Below are 16,754 nucleotides of genomic sequence, written 5' to 3'. Positions count from 1 at the left end.
ATAATTCTTGAGGATCAGTGTCTTCTGAATCTTATGGTACTAATTTGATGAAAATTGGCAAAAAATGTCTCTATCTCACTCTGATCAAAAGTTACAGGCAAAAATATGAGTAAAGTTGAAAAAGATGAAAAATAGAAACATAGGACTAAAGTAAAGTATGAGCTCAGTGAAAGTGGGTCAGAATTAGTGAAAAGGCCACAATATGGTATGATTCTTGATCAGGGACCATATCCAAAGATGTTTACCAAGTTTTGGTCAGATTGACCTTTTGACCTTTGTATAATAAGCCTTCGTATAATGTAGTCTTCGAATGAATAAGCCAAAATACAAGACAAACAGTACAATTTGTGACAGAACATGTATTTGGAAAGTTGTTCATGTGAGTGACCCAAGTCGTATGGCACCATTTGTTTATCTGTCGACCTTGTAATAACATTGTAATAGCATTTTAATAGATTTTTAAGTGTTTTTGAGTGCTAAAGCGCCCCCTAAAGGCCAATCTGGACCAAAATTGGCAGACACCGTTATAGTCCAAATATGTAAAGGTTCTTAAAGTTTGGACAGGATCTGACCAATGCCTGTTGAGTTATAGCTAATCAAGCTAACAATGCCATGGTCACAGTAATTAATTGATTGAGCCACACAACCCTGAGTAGAAAAGTCAAAATGTTTTTGATAATTATTTACCTAGAGATGCCAAAGAATTTTTGAAGACCAAGTTCAAGAAGATTGGATCAAAATCCAGGGACTAGTAGGTAGGATTTTTAAACAGTTACCGATTACAAAAAAAACTATGAACTTTTGTAATAAATATGCATTTGCAAAATTGTTCGGAATAACATACTACATATGATACACAAGGATGTTCAAGCAAACTTGTAATAAAATAGTAACATGTAATAATGTTTTTATAATTTTTATGAATAGCGCCCCCCAGTGGTCAATTTTTTTTCAAACTTTATTGATTGTTAGACAGTTGCTATATGTAGAGGTCATTCAAGTTTCATGATGATTGGTCAATGTTAAGCCTGTCAAAAGCCTGCTAAATGCTGATTGGCCGATGGTGACCATATACTTCAATTAATCAAATTGTCCTTATGGATTCACTTATAGTCTGGCCAACTGATGGTATCTGCAAAGTTTCAGCCTGATTGGATGTACGGATGCTGAGAAAAAGCCATGTAGCATTAACTCCGCCCCCTAATGACATATGCGCACAAAAATCGAATGGCTAGCTCAGAATCTTCTCCCAAATGTGTCTGTCAAGTTTGAAATTTTTTGGCTGAAGGGTTGTCAAGTTACAGAATTTTAAATTAATTCTGAATTATTTTGAATTTATCCAGAAGGGTTAATTTGCATATGACAGCCATGTTTAGAAAAGTCAAAATGTTTTTGATAATTTTTGACGTTCAGGCTCTTCTGAATTTTTTGACACCAAAAACTTGAGGATTGGGCAAAAATCGTAGGACTAGTTCGCAATGTTTCGCATATTATGCAAATTAGCTCAAGATCTAGGTAGGGCGGAGCTAAATGGTCCAAATGGCAAAGTTGTTTGTTTGGACCCAAGGAACTTGGAAAAAAATATGTCTTTTCTGGCAAAAATCTGGTTTAGGAGTTATAGATCCAAACGCGTTGACCTGCGCTATAACGCCCCCTTGTGGCCGACTGGGCTGATTCCTTGTGCCTGAGTAGCGGGAGGGACTACTACCTATTGACCAAGTTTCAAGTCTCTAGGACTTATGGTTTGGGCTGTGCGTTCCGTTTCAGGGAAGAAAAGGAATAGGAAGAAAAATCTTGACAATTACAATAGGGTTCAATGCATTGCATGCCTAATAATAATACTTTTAATTTATCCTTTCTCAAATCCAAAATCTGAGTTAGTAGCTTTCTTTACAATGAACTGTTTTGCATCAAAACACTCTAAACGACTTTGTTTCCATCTCAGTAGTTGAATTATATAGAAAATTTCCTCTTAAATATTTTGGGATACAGTTGGAAGAACCCAGGCTTTTCCTGACTTCTCACTGCACTCCAGCAAACACATGGATTTGTTAAATTTTGTCAGGACTGATAAGATAAAGTAGATATTGAATGGTAACTGTAGATACTGGATATGATTAAGCTAACACTCTGACACTCAAAGCACAATGTATAGTTAATTAGTTTATTTTTGAACAAATCAACACTTATGGCCTGGATAGATCATTTTCTCAGACTTTTGTGCAGTACTGGATGTGTGAGCTGAGGGCTGGTTTGGATTGTGACATAGCAGGATACCTGCTCTGTGGCCATTGTACAGAGTCCATGACAGCTGTGCTCTGCTCTTTGAGAGCTTGTAATAAAGAGAGGGTTAAAGGACTGCAGCATCATAGCTTATGCAAAGTCAAAGCAGGAGAGCAGATGGCCATTTGCTTATCGATGTTCCCAAGCAGTGCACTGTCTTTAAAACTGGACATACACACATACCTATTTGATTTGATTGTTTATTGATTTTTACCCAGACATAACCATCCCCATGTTGCTTGAAAGTGATAAGTTGGCCAGAAATCAATTGATAAAACATACTGTTTTTAAAAAGTGGACAAAAGTAAAGACAACATTAAAATAGCCCATATCCTTTTTTCCCCTCTGAGCTCCACTTACAGTGTTTGTGTGGTTTTATGTAGTGAAAACAGTCCTAATTAATTTTAGACGATCATTTTCAAACCTTTCTTCATCGCTTAGAATTTAGCAGGCTGTTTTGTTATTGTGGTAAACACGCTCTGTCCTGATTGGCTGCATTGTATTGAGCCTCATTCAAATGGCGATCTGTGCTGAAACACTCCTTATAACTTAATGGGATTGGGTGAAGCTGAAGTGCTGTAAGCTAAATTTGAGGAAATATGTAAATGTGTGACGTCACAAAAACATTGAATTCCAAACAGTTTGTTTTTGCACCTTGGAACTGGAGAGTGAATGGTACAATTTGCAGCTTTAGTTCCGTTTATATATATCATCAAAACAAACACTTCCTTAAAATAAATAAAAAAAGAAAATTCATTTGTTCTGGACCCCTTAAGCTTTTAGATAACAGACACTGATTTTTTTTTTTCAACTGTACATCATACTTTTATTTGTTAATGTAGGTAACAGCGTACAGTGTCAGAAACCACATAAGCAAGCCTGTTTGAGATTACTTAGCAGCTCAACACGGTTTGAGACTGTGTGCTGATTTAATGGCCATTAGCTTCTATTACTCTTTAGCTACATTGGCCCTGTAGTGCCAGTGCAAAACCAAAGAAGTGAACTTAAGCCACCAAACATGTCCTGGCTGATCAACCACATTTGGGGTCAGGGGAAAATTGTGTACATTCTGTTTCTGACCGTAAGGGTGGATGTTTTAACCTGAGTAACTGCGGTGCTGCAATGATTGAAGGATATGTCCCAGCTGATCCACATGCACTTTTGATCTATACCCATACTCCCTCTGGTCTGAGCGCGCGAGTGTTCATGTGGCTGACCCGCATGACCCTGCTGATCTGTACTGTGCTGTTGGTGTGTTTGTGTGCAGAAGCTGAGAGAGGCGGGTCTGGAGGTGCCTGAGGTGGGAGGCAAGACCAAGGCCAGTGCTGAAGAAGAGAACAAGACTCTGAAGGGAGAGGTCAGGCAGCTGAAGGACGAGCTTGACGCCACCAGGAAAGGTATGATTCACACCCCCTCAGACACATCATCAGCAGAAAAAAATGATGAGTGAAGGGTAATGGATTCACACACACATGCAGTGTAATGATGAAGGGTGTGATGCAGATGTCAGGTGCTGTTAATAAGGAGAGGTCAAACACAGTCAACACGCACAGGCACACTACTGCTGCATTGTTAGCGACAAAAGATGTTCGATTTCCTTTGGGAATATTCATATCTTTAATGTTTTATTTGTCATACTGCGTGCTACATTTAACTAGAGCTTCAAATATTAATAAATGTTAATAAACATTTTATAAATTTGGTCACACAGTATTAGGAAATGGAAAAGGTTTTTCAGTAAGGTGCAACGGTTTATCAAAATTTTGTTTATGAATCTAAATCACCAGAAGAGTGTAGTAACATAGTAGTATCTAAAGAGAGCAAGAATAAACTTTACTCTGTGTGTGTGTGTGTGTGTGTGTGTCTGTGTGTGTGTATTCTATACTATGTTTTCTCTGTATCCTGCAGCTCTGTTGAGCACTGACATATATAATTAGTTTTGTGTCAGTAGGTCAAGTGATAAGTTGAGTGTCCAATGCAACCAACACTACACTGTCACACCAAGCTGGAGGCAAGAGCAACCCTGAGAGTCTTTAGGTTTTAGTTAGGCTTTAAGAAAGATGTTGACCCCAGCCCATGACCTACATGCCGGACAAGAAGGAAGCTGTTCTCCAATAACTGTACATTTACACTCTGAGTGCACTTTGTGCTGCTGAGTGGGAGAAGGCAGAGTGCGCACTGATCATGCAAGAATAAACGCTCAAAAACAAACACACATCATAGAGCCTTCTATTCAGAATTTCTGGCACAACCCTGGATGTGTATCAGACCCTGTTTCTCTGGGAGACGTGCACACGTACACCACATGGCTGTGTTTGGCCTGGGCACTCTGGGGGTTCATGGGCTGTTGGCATAGCATGTTGTGTACTGTCTAATTTTGGACACCAGGCTCTGTGGCTGGAACAGGTCTGTGCTCAGCCCTGACCCACAGACCTCATTTCTCTCATCCAGTGCTTATTGGTCAGTGTAACTGGTCATCTTGTTCCCAGGAATGTTTTCTTTACATGCTAACCACAAATTTGCTTACGCCCTTGGATATTCTGCCAGTTTCAATTAATATGATTGCTCTGTTTACAGACTCTGCGCCAATAAAAAAAAAAAAGCAAAAAAAAAGAGAATCTTCAGGAAATCCTGTGGGCCGTGGCTTGTACGTCGTTTACCATTGGTCCTTTTTGATGAAGGGATCATTTTATTGCCAAAATTGCCCTCCTTGATATTTGCCCAGTTAGAAAATCGATCAAAATTAGTAACTGAATAATAAACCTACATTTTAAAGTGCAGTGGCCCCAAAATGTATTTGAACACCATGTTGAACCAACTGGCATTGATTGTAACCAACCCAAAACTGTGATTTTCTTTCTGATAATGTTTTCTTTGAAAGGTGGCTGAGTTGTTTATCATTTGATTGGTTGAGCGGTTCCTTTGCAGACTTCTGCAGGTTTGCAACCACAAAGTTTTGTACACTTCTGAGAAAACAAGCTCAGCCACACCATAATAAGAATTATCCCCAGACTTTGATGTTTCCACCTTTGTGCTTTACAGAAGCCTTACAGGGGTACAGTTCTTGTCCAGATTTTCTCCACACAAGGAGTCTACAGTTTGATGAACCATAAAGAACTTCATTAAAGTTTACTAATGGTTAAAGTGGTCAAAGTGTCTGAATACTGTTTGAGGCTACTATAGTTTGGGAGCTGGAATACAACAAAAACCGTATATTGGTTGATGTCTGCATCAGGAGTTTTAATAGAAACGCTGCTGTCATCACAGTGGAAAAAAACGTTGTTTGTTTAGGCGGCCGTTTGTTACTGATGGCTATAAATAGACATCTTGTATTTTTGACCTATTTGTTTTTTGTGTCTTTGTTTGTGCAGCTCTTCAAAAGTCAGACAGTGATGTGAAGGCCATGAAGAAACAAGCTGAGAATCTAACAGTGGAGTATGATCGTCTGCTGGAGGAGCATGCCAAACTGCAGGTAAGCACATTGTTGGGAACATAACTGTTAGGTTAGGTTTATGTTATGGCAGAATTGGATTGTATTCATGGAAGTCACCAAGTCACTCTGGCTAAAGTGGGAGTGGCCAAAGCTTTAAAGGTTTCCAAGAATTAAATATGCCCCATTCAGATCTAGTGCACTCTGGTCTTCAGGACCTTAGACTTGCATTCTGTGACATTAACTGAAGGTTTTGAAGGCTGCAAAGCCACAAATGAGAGGACACAGGCAAATCATTTTAAATGAAAATTTAGTTAGTCCCTGGTCACATTAAGCATGATTAATCATATAATTTAGAAGACAAAATTCTTGTTTTCCTGTAATCTTCCATCATAATATACTGTCTTTTGCCCTGCCTCTAAAACATCTTTAGTGTTTTGATTACATCACCACGCACCAGCAGGTGGGGCAAAATAATATTAAACAATAGTATCAAGTTTCTCCAAATCCATTCACCATCCTCACCTGTCATCAAGAGAAAATGCTCAACCAGCTCAAAGAATCTTGTTGATACTGCGGTTCACTCCAGTTTCTCTCAAGGTACAAAAGCATAATGTTTTCAGATTCACATTGTCTTTATAATGGAATTAAAAGAAACAGCCATTGTCTGTGAAAAATACAAAATCATGACACATGAATTGTCATTGCTTCCAATGGCTCCACTTTCCATTTTAATTTTCTGAATTTAGGCTAATTCCTCCAGTGTTGGGAGGTAAAGTTACAGTAATGTAGCTCACATCACAATTGAAATTTTTGTAATCAAAATACTGTTAATAGTTACTCAAATGTTTTAATACTCATGTCTTTTTTAGAGAACAGTATTCATTATACACAATGCTTTAAAAACATAAATTTCGTCTGTACAGACTGTCTGTGACCGTTCTTGTACATTATTTGTGTGTACAGGCGCTTCCTGCAATAGCTGACTGCATGACTCTGTGAGTCTCAACTAAATAGGCTAGACTTGATTCTCATTCAGAAAGAGCTCTGTGATCTATTCAGTCTATTCAGGATTATTATATTTCCATGCCGCTGTTTCTGAAGTGTGTCTACTTGCTAGTGATGTTTACCGTGATTAGCTATTTATAAAGTACTAAGAATGATTACTGCGTTTCCATTGTACAGTTGGGACAAAATTGTATGAGTTGGAGAGGAACATAGAAGTAGAGAGTATTTTTCTCAGAAGTAATGAGTAATAAAGTTTCGTTACCGTTTGAGAGAAGTAATTAGTTATTTGCAATAGATCACTTTTTTGAGTCACTACCCAAATTGGAATTCATCTGAAGTCTGCAACTCTTTTTACCTCATGGACTGGATGAATTAGATCCAGATTAGATAGTCCAACGGCCCTTTGGACTTTCTTGGTAATGTGCCGAGTCCATGCGTATGCTGGATTTAGATTGGCCAATAGAAAAAGTGGAATAGAAGTGGAATACTTGAGACAGCACAAAATAGACTGGACTTGCAACTACAGACTGGATTGGACAGGCTGTGGTCCAGAGAACATTTGGTCCCTTTGGTATTGTTTTCAGCTTTGAGGTAAGCCAGAGCCTCTGTGGCTATCCTCTGTGGCTATCCACTTTGGCCTAGTTGCACCATATGTAAGACCACATACTTACACTAAGTAGGGTCAGGTTAGTGAAGGGTCAAGTGGAGATATAGTTTAGTTGGTAGGTTAGGCCTAAATATGACCACAGACATTGAATTAATTTGTTTTTTCCATAATTACCCCACATAAATGTATCACCATACTCCTACATTCTCTTTAACCTAATGCGTGTATAAGAACTCCTTAGACATGGTCTGGTGTCATCAAAAATATGGGAACTGACTCGCTCCTGTGACAACTCTCTTTTTCTAAGAAACAATGTGTTGCACAATAATTCAGATGTTGTCACATAATGTGAAGCAACACTTTTAAATTTGTGGAATGTTGATCAATATTGGTCGCAAGGTGGGCATGTGTGTGTGAACATGGGCTGTGAGTCTTCATATCATCTTTGCTCTAAGTGTGGTAAACATCTCAACTGGACTGCATGACTTGATAGCATAAACAACCAGGCATTTCCCACTAAGAGCCAAGCCTAAATTTTAGCTCCTGCATTCTCCAAATGCCTAAACGTGAGATTCCCGGCAACGCGGTAACTGTGGCCAGGGGGTGAATGAATCACAGTTGATGTTAAAAATTAATCACTCATATTGGAAAGATTGTGATCTCCATGACCTTTTTGTGTTTAAAAGCAGAATTGAATGTCCCATCAACAGTTGTTCCAGTACAAGCAGGGTGGCTTAGGAAGCTTCCTACTGCTCAGTTTATTTACACAGTGTTTCTGGATGCTGGATAGCTTGGCTTTCTTCGACATTACACAGATATATAATGGAGAATATAAAGAATGCATTGACACTACAGATTTCTGTGCTCTAGGAGTTAGTACTGAGCTCAGTGTTTCATGGTTTGGCTTTTTATGTTATTCTTTCATGCTAGGCAGTATTAAAGGACCCATGTCACGCAAAACCCAGTTTGGTGTCACATGTGAGCATACCTTTCACTCCCCAGTACATACAGCCCTTATATGCTGAAACTGAGCTGTGAAAACAGCTTATTTTAACCTTTTCAACTGCTTGAGATCACCGGTGGTTCCAAAACGCACTTCGTCATATTTCATAAGCTACATGCAAAAGGTGGGTGTCGTATGATCTGTAACTGTCTTCTTTCCAGTCAAATAGATGGGTGATGTAATTTTAAACACTTATAATAACAGAAGCTGAACAAATTTTTAGTCTACTGAAAGTCGACCGATTTTTCCATTTTATAGTTTATTTTGGGCTATAAACTATAAACAGATGGCGTCTCTTCAGTGATCTGCTCTGTAAAAACTGTTTTTTATAAAAAATTACAAAGAGCGTAATTTTTGGCTTTCAGCAGTAAATTGTAAGCATGTAGCAGTATGTGTATGATCATAAAACATGTTCTGTTAATTTGAGGGGAGCTTTTACAAAAAATGAATAAATAAATAAAATAAAAAATTACATTTATTTCATGCAGTTACTGAATAATTTGCCTTACGATTTAGTCATGTAAATTCAGATGGACAAACCAAAATATGCCCTGGTCAATAAGAGGTTAAATGCACTATTTCTCAGTTGTCACAAAAACTACATATAACACAAACAGCCTGCAGCAGTTTCACACTGAAGTTATAAGGAGTGCTGTGACAATATTTCTCACTGTCGGATGACATTTAAGTCAGCATTAAAAAGTTAGTGGACCCTTGTGCCCTGCGTGCTGCTGCTTTGTGGTATTCTCTAATCTGACGTAGCATGTTTTGACAGAACTGTTCTGTATTTGTTCTGTGTTGCTTGTCTTAAAATTACACTGAAGAGAACCTTACACAGTAATGTAACGGTTAACCAGACTGGAAACCAGATTTCTCGGAAGGGAACTTCTGTTTAAAAATAATTGAAAGTGGAGAGCACTACTGGTAAAAGTGAACCTCCTTGGCACTCTGTGTTGCACTGTGGACAGCAGAGCTCGTAACATGTTCTGGCTATTAGTCTTCATTGGGGACAGAAAGGATTCAGTGATTTTGTTCTGCTCTTTCAAGCCAGGGTGCTGCACACAGCAAAAGATGTAGGTTGCAGTATTTGCAGATGTCTGCAAGTATCAAAAACTGAAAATCACTACTGCTGTGTTACACCCAGAGGGCCCTATAGGCCTTCAGAAAAGGCCCAATCATTTCTGGGAGCTAAAAAATGCATGTATGTAATTTTAGTTACTTGTTATTCGATAGAGTCAAGCAGGTATTTGAACTCTGAAAGTTTTACAGTACTACTCTTGTTTCACTGTTAAATTCGAGAGAAACAAACGGTTAAATTCTCGAAACATCCAGCGGAACGCTGGCCGTGGTATCCATGTAGATTTAGCACAGCAAGCTCCACTATTGGTTAAGACTTTAAGAGCTGAAAGAATCCTAAGATGTATGATTAACTATCAGCATAATTACAAAATGAGAGATGAATCAACCAATCATGTTTTGATTTCCAGTATGAAAGACCTGTCTAGGGCTGTGCATTGGCGAGAACCTGGCAATACGATATGTATCACAGTACAGGGATTACGTTTCAGTATATTGCGATACTGTAAGCAAGGCGATATATTTAAAATCTGACATTGTAATTTGTTTGTTATAATATGTCACAAGCTTCAAGTAAAACATGGAATGTCCATTAGAATCCCAGATGTCTGTGCTTAATCCAGAACTGCCATTTTCCAAATTTTCCATCACACCTTAACCTCTTGAATGGCCAGGTCCAAAGTTTTATTACACATTTCTTTGACCGAAAAATAGCTCAGCCAGTTTGCTTAGAAGTGCCTGTATTTACTGAATAGTAAGGCTTAGTATGTAATAAGACTGGGATTTTAAGGGGTAAAATGGTGCAGTTATATTATGGCGTACATAGGCACCAGTATGTAACTGCTGCAGCATTTAAGGTGAAAGCGTTCATGTAAATTGCCTTTAGCTTAGCACTAACGAAAGTTAACATTATCATAGATGATTTTTTTTTTCCCCCTAATTTTTTGACTGACTTTTGACATTTCTGACCCAAGTGGAATGTCTACCTGTAATAGTCCTGGTTTGCTACTGGTTAGACCCATAACAGGATAGCACTATAGACATTTATATACTAAATATTATATTTGTTATTGACTTTGTATTGATTTGCTAGTTTCCGGTCTTGAACCAGTAGAATAATATGCTCTGCTCCAACTCCCAGTACTCCTCAGCCTGCTCACCAGACTGCAGGCAGTTCATTACCTGGCTCAGGTGTTTTGGGAGCTGGAACAGAACAAAGGCATAGAAGAGCCTGGGGGCCTCCTGAGACTGAACTAGTGTAACGTTGTTGAAATTACATGTAGTCGAGTAGTAAAAACTTAATGGCTGTAGTTTTTAAAGGTTAAACCAGCCACAGCAAAGGATATTTGACGTCATGTCTTTCAGCCCTCAGGACACACAACAGAGCGAGGTCTCGCTGCACATGTTCAGCTTTCAGCTTGGCACTGCTTCACCTGAGAGAGCTGCAGCAATGAAGTTTGTGAATGAAGTAGGCCTGAACAATAAAGGCCTGAACAATAAAGCATGCATTTTCGTCTATATTGAGAATCTGTTCCTCAGTCTAGGATTACCAGCAAAGGCTTGAACTGTGAACAATGATTATTTCAGTACATGAACTGGCAATATCTCTCTTTTACTTTTCCTTTAAGAGCTAGGGATCTAAAAATGTGTCAGTTCATTATGGATCAGCATTATGAAGTTGGCAATTCAGCTGCATTCATTTTGATAATAATTTTATCAATTATAATTAATTATAGAGATGTGTAATAAAGTGTGCACTCATTTAATTTGGCATCATTTTCATTAAGATGTAAAAATGTTAAAGTATTTTTATCTGTTGTTGGTTGAATAGCTCCTGCTGTCACAGGACAATTTTTAAAAAAAATAATCCTCATTTGTAGCAAAATAGTTACTTGTTAAATATGATGAAATTTGTAATTTTATGATACGTTATTACCTAAAGAATCATACTCGAATGGAATTATGATGTTAGAGATTTACGTTGTTGTAGTTTTTTGAAATTTTCATTTTTATTTTTATGTAGTTTTTCATTTTAATTTTTAATTTCAGTTTACTTTCAGTTAGTCTTAAGGGTACATTAATAGTTTTAGTTCTGAAAAGTGATACGTTTAGTAATAGATTTAGTTTTAGTTTTTAGTCTTATGATGAGCACTGTCATAAGCCTGGCTTGGCTCCAGCCTTCCTTAAAGACAGCCAAACACAGATGGCATCCACTTCTAAACTCTCATTCAGCACTGGGGAAAAAAAAAAAAAATCTAGTGTTTCTCAATAGTTCTGTTTTATTGTAGTTAGTTTTGCAGTGAACATCATAATTTTGATCTAGTTTTTGTGTTTTCACTTAACAAGCACATTTTCTCACTGCTAGTGTTCCCTTTAGTAATAGTCTGTTAACTATAATAACCCTGATGTTTATGTACTGCTGTTTGTAGGAGTCTTTATTTTAGCGCTGTTGTGTGAAGACTGTTGTAGTACATCTGAGGGCAGTAGTGTACAGCCCTATACAGCACACAGTGCAGATTCTCAGAATTTCTTTCTCTTTTTCCTTGAACTTGGTGCACCTGCTATAGACTCTTCTTGTAGCCGTTACGGTTTTATCACGTGTTACAGCGGTTCTCCAAAAGGGCTGTGGGAGTGGGTGTGTAAAAATAAGTGTAAGTGCATGTGAGGTTGAGGGGACTCCTCTCATGTAGACCACCAGGCTGTAAATCTTTTGCCCAAATTAGAAGGTCATCCTTAAGTGTGCTTTAAGGTTGCTGAGTGTGTGTTCCTGCTAGTGAAATGCATACATGTCGTCAGGGTGATGTCAACATAGACAGACGGAGGGAAATAAGACCCCTCGGCCTTTTTAAAAGACCACGTGTATTTTTACCTTGTGTATTAAGTAACATGTTACGTTGAATGTTTGCGTTGTTGTAGGTACTGAAGCATACTTGCAAATCAAAACAGGATTCTGCATGTTTGTCGTCTGCTCAGTGATGAGTGCCCTCATTCTTCAAAGACGACTGCGCGGAAACTGCTCTGCTTTGTGAAATGCTGTGGTGGGTTGAAATGAGTGATTTCTGTACAAGTGATGAATCAGCTTCAGCTGCGTGAAAGCATGCACACACGCACTACTGCCTTTTGTGCTTATCATTTGTAAACGACACTCCCCAGTTTCCCTCAAGCAAGTGTAATCTACCAGAACACACCAATTCACGCAGGTGTCTTAAAGGTGAGCTGATGAAGGAAGAGCATTCAACAGGCTCATGAGGCAATAAAACACCCTAGTCACAAAATATTCTTACATGTGCAGTGGTGAAGCTTTGTTAGTGAAATTTGCAAACCCTCAGTTTATGATCAGATTTGACCACAGGCAGCTTTGATTAATGAGGGCCAGTGCTTGAAATAGAGCTTAAAATATTGGACTGCTCATATCGGGTTTGGCATCACTTCCCAAATACTAATGTTGAACTCAGGTCCGGTAAGGGTCAGGTTCAGATTTCACGTTTGGTTTCTCAGGGCCCATCACCCACTTTTTAACGGGTTTAACCCTGCTTTTCAGTCTGCTTCAGTTTTTCTTCTGGCTTTAGACTTCCTTCCTACTTTCATTAACTTAGAGCAGTTTTTAATCTGGCATGCTGGAGTCACCTACCCGGGTCTTATGAAAACACCAACAGCACTGTTGGTGCTATTGCACCTTAAATTGACCAGGGTATATTTTGGTTTTTCCATCTGAATTTACAGGACCAAATCGTAAGGCAAATTATTCAGTAGCTGCATGAAATAAATGTAAATTTTTATTTTTTTATTTATTTTTTTTTTGTAAAATCGCCCAAAATAACAGAACGTGTTTTATGATCATACACATTGCTATGTACTTACAATTTACTGCCGAAAGCCAAAAATCTTAGACATTCTTTGTATTATTTTATAAAAATAATTTTTACAGAGCAGATCACTGAAGAGACACCATCTGTTTATAGTTTATAGCCCAGATTTTTTGGAAAAATGGGTCGACTTTCAGTAGACTAAAAAATTGTGAGTTCAGCTTCTTTTATTATAAGTGTTTAATATTACATTACCTGTCTATTTCACTGGAAAGAAGACAGTTACAGCTCTCATATGACACCCACCTTTTGAATGTAGCTCATGAAATATGAAAGTTATGAAGAATATGACATGTGCATTTTGGAACCACCGGTGGTCTAAAGGAGTTGAAAAGGTTAAGCGTGCAGCATTGAGAAATGTTTGTTTATTTGAGCTCGAGCTGAGTCTGTCAGTGGGCAGCTACTGAGTATTGAGGAAGAAAGAAAGCTAAGCAGCCAATTTGGCCACTGTAGGCTTGTACTTTAATAGCTGTGTTCAATGAACAGAAAAAGGAAACTCCCTCATGGCAATTATTTATATGGCAATTGATCTACCGATAAAATGTCATGATTGTAGCAGGCCTACTTTGGGTGACGGGCCGCTTCAGGTCAGTTTCAGGCAGATTTTGGCTCGGATCAGTTTCAGATTTAAAACTTGGTGTGGTTCAGATCGGGCATGGACAGAAACTTTTTGGGCTGTGTTAGAGTTCAGACCAAAAATTCAGGTCCTATTACAGCTGTACAGTTCTGCATAGATGTTTCTGTTCATCTCTGACAACAAAATCAGCACCAAAAACAGGTGAAATGCATCATAAGTAAATTTATCAGTGAGTATTTTTGTTTGAACTGTTAAAGTTGCTCTCATTGTGAAAGGCAGCTGCTGTCTTATGTATGCATTTCTTTCTGCCTGTGCAATTCCAAACAAGTCCACTGGGACTTTGTCCTTCTATATAATGCTGGTTCTTGGAAAGCGAGCTTGTGAAGTTACATAATCCAAGGAGCTGTTTAGATTAATTATCCCACAGACGTTTTTACAAGTAACTTTTATTGTTTCTTAATGTTTTTAAAAACTGTCGTGTCAGTATGTCTAAAAACCTTTACCTGGAAATCTGTTAAATTTTAGGTGTTTCATTTTGGACTTGTTGACCTCAGTTTGTGTGTGTGCGTTCGTTCGTTCTCTCCAGGCGAAACTCGACTCTGAACAAGACAAGAAGTCAGACTGAACCAGTTACTGTCACACATCTGTCTGCTTCACTCTTCCTCCTCAACGCCAGGTCCACGCATCACTTCCGGCTGCTGGATTTTATCATACAGGATTTGAGAGCATTCCTGTGTGCTTTACTTGTAATAATACTGCATTTGGTGAAATAGCAAATGTGTTTTGTTTTGGTTGTTTTGGTTTTTTTGTTTGTTTTTCTTCCTTTTTTCTTGATCATAAAGTAGCTCACTGTCACATGACTTGTTTTTTCTTTTTCTCCTGAATGTGAAAAAGTGGTCTTCACTGATTTTTTCTATGCTTTAAATGTTTTTGCAGCTCTTCATAATGTTTAGCGTTTAAATAGATGGACCAAGAAATATCTGTGGAAAGTTGAATATCAGCATAGTGTTTACTGTATACATATCAAAATTAAATTATGGAATGGAAACGAGGGTGAAATATGTGGGTTTCAGTGTTTGGTACTGGTTAATTTTGGAGGAGTTTGTGGATTTAGAATCTTCTCCACTTTCCAGTGGCCATCTGGTACTGTACACTTCCAGTAAGCACTAAAGAAAGTTCACCCAGGTCACTTTCATGTTCCCAACCTTCATTTACTTTCTTCCTTTTTTTTTTTTGCCAGAACCCCTCACTGTAGGAAAATATCACCTATGTTATTGTTCTCTGCTGGGATTACTTTCTTTCTTACATTGTAAAAGTAGAACAGAGTGGACAAGCTTATTCCAGCCGTGGCTGGTTTATTCCACTGAGTCAGTATAATGTGATATGAATCAGGCCCTGCTGCAATCAAGCGGACTGGCAGTGTCTTTGCACGAACGGTCAAGCATCCGCAGCCTAGGTTGCATTTCAAAACACTGAGGTTGCCTTTGAGTTTCAAGTTTCCCATTCGATAGAGAGACCGTTTAGTGTAATCTTGGTGGTACCTCCCAAGTACAGGTGCCAGCGGCTGCTTGTAATTTACCCGGTTGCAGATCAATAGCCATTGTAGGGCCTATACAGTAATAAAGGATGGAAAAAGCAACAGATGGTGCTAAGCTGCCTTGGCTTTGCTGGCCTTGTAAACGAATAGCTCAACACAGCGTTAGAGTGGTGATGCTTGACACTCGTCAGTTGATCGTTGGAGAGTGTAAGGAGCCCTCAGCCTGTACTCATGACTAAAGATTTGTGGCTGTCCAGTTAAAAATAGAGGCTCGTTGTAAAGCAGTGAAGGAAAGCTTGGGGCACACGCGGAGGTATTCTAGAACATGAGGGTGATATAGTTCATAGTTCTGTGAATGTTCAGCTACACCAAGCATGCGAGGTATTTTTTTTTTTTCTCCTACATTAACCATAGTTCACCATTTGGGTTGTTCTGAGAATGCATCCGGCTGAAATATTGTACTGTACTAGGCACTTAATGTATGTGTAAGGACTTGAGGGTATATTCAGGGTTGGTGAAAATTGTATTAACTTGGAAGATGGGGGTCATATTGGATTTGAAATATGTTCTTTTGATGAAGGGTGTCTCCCTGATGTCTGGGATCTAGTTAAGAAATAAATGTACATGCCGCATGACACGCTTGGAATGTTTAGTTAGGATGTTTTTCTGCTTTGCTTGTTCATCTTCTGCATTACCAAATGTAGCAGTGAAGTGCCAGAGAAGTGCTCAGTCTTTGTCCTCATTGCATATTTCATATTTCATCATCAACCTGCAGGAAAAGACACATTACTGTTCTGATTGCCTATAATGGCACATCTAAACTGTCCATTAAGACTTCAGACCAATTTTGTGCTGTGTTTCTGAAATCATTCTGGCTGATTTACTAGCAGTAGTTTTGTCACTCAGTACTCTGCATGCTGCAGTTTATCACCGGTTCCATGTTTGGTAATGTGCTTCAAGTGAGAAGTTGATAAACTACTTCCATTAAAGTCTCCGTTAATACTCTTAATCATTGTTAATAGTTATTTTCATGTCAATAAAATGTCTGCCTTGCTTGCAACAACTTAAGCAACCTGTCATATTGCAACTTTGTTAAATACACCAGGATTATACCATGTACGAGATCAGGAACAAGCAGTTTCTGGAGCACTACAGCACTCTGAGGGTTTTCACCAGTGTTTTTCACTGTCTTATATACCAAATCCAGCTCTAATTAAACAGTGCTGTGCAAATGTCAGAGTCCACCCTTCATTTATTTCAATTCAAGTCAGATCGGTCATCAAGTTCACATTATTCATTTTCAGGAGGTATTTCTGAGAAGGTTGGGTATGACGTTGAGATACAGAGAAGAAAACCATGCAAGAAC

The 16,754-nt window shown here is 38.5% G+C and overlaps 1 protein-coding gene across 1 annotated transcript in view; it reads left to right on the top strand.

Annotated features, from left to right (window-relative positions):
- Positions 1-16,456, top strand: part of bcap31 (B cell receptor associated protein 31) — a 41,333-nt gene extending 24,877 nt beyond the window's left edge. The window contains exons 6-8 of the mRNA XM_036579341.1: positions 3,591-3,680; positions 5,655-5,755; positions 14,438-16,456. Coding sequence (XP_036435234.1) covers positions 3,591-3,680; positions 5,655-5,755; positions 14,438-14,476 — 230 coding nt within the window. The 3' untranslated portion in view covers positions 14,477-16,456. The remainder of the gene's footprint in view (positions 1-3,590; positions 3,681-5,654; positions 5,756-14,437) is intronic.
- Positions 16,457-16,754: the final 298 nt, after the last annotated feature.

Source organism: Colossoma macropomum, unplaced genomic scaffold, assembly GCF_904425465.1.
Source record: "Colossoma macropomum unplaced genomic scaffold, Colossoma_macropomum, whole genome shotgun sequence".
NCBI classification, from domain to species: domain Eukaryota; kingdom Metazoa; phylum Chordata; class Actinopteri; order Characiformes; family Serrasalmidae; genus Colossoma; species Colossoma macropomum.
Note: the sequence above shows the minus strand (reverse complement) of the source record. Positions and strands in the feature narration are given on the sequence as shown.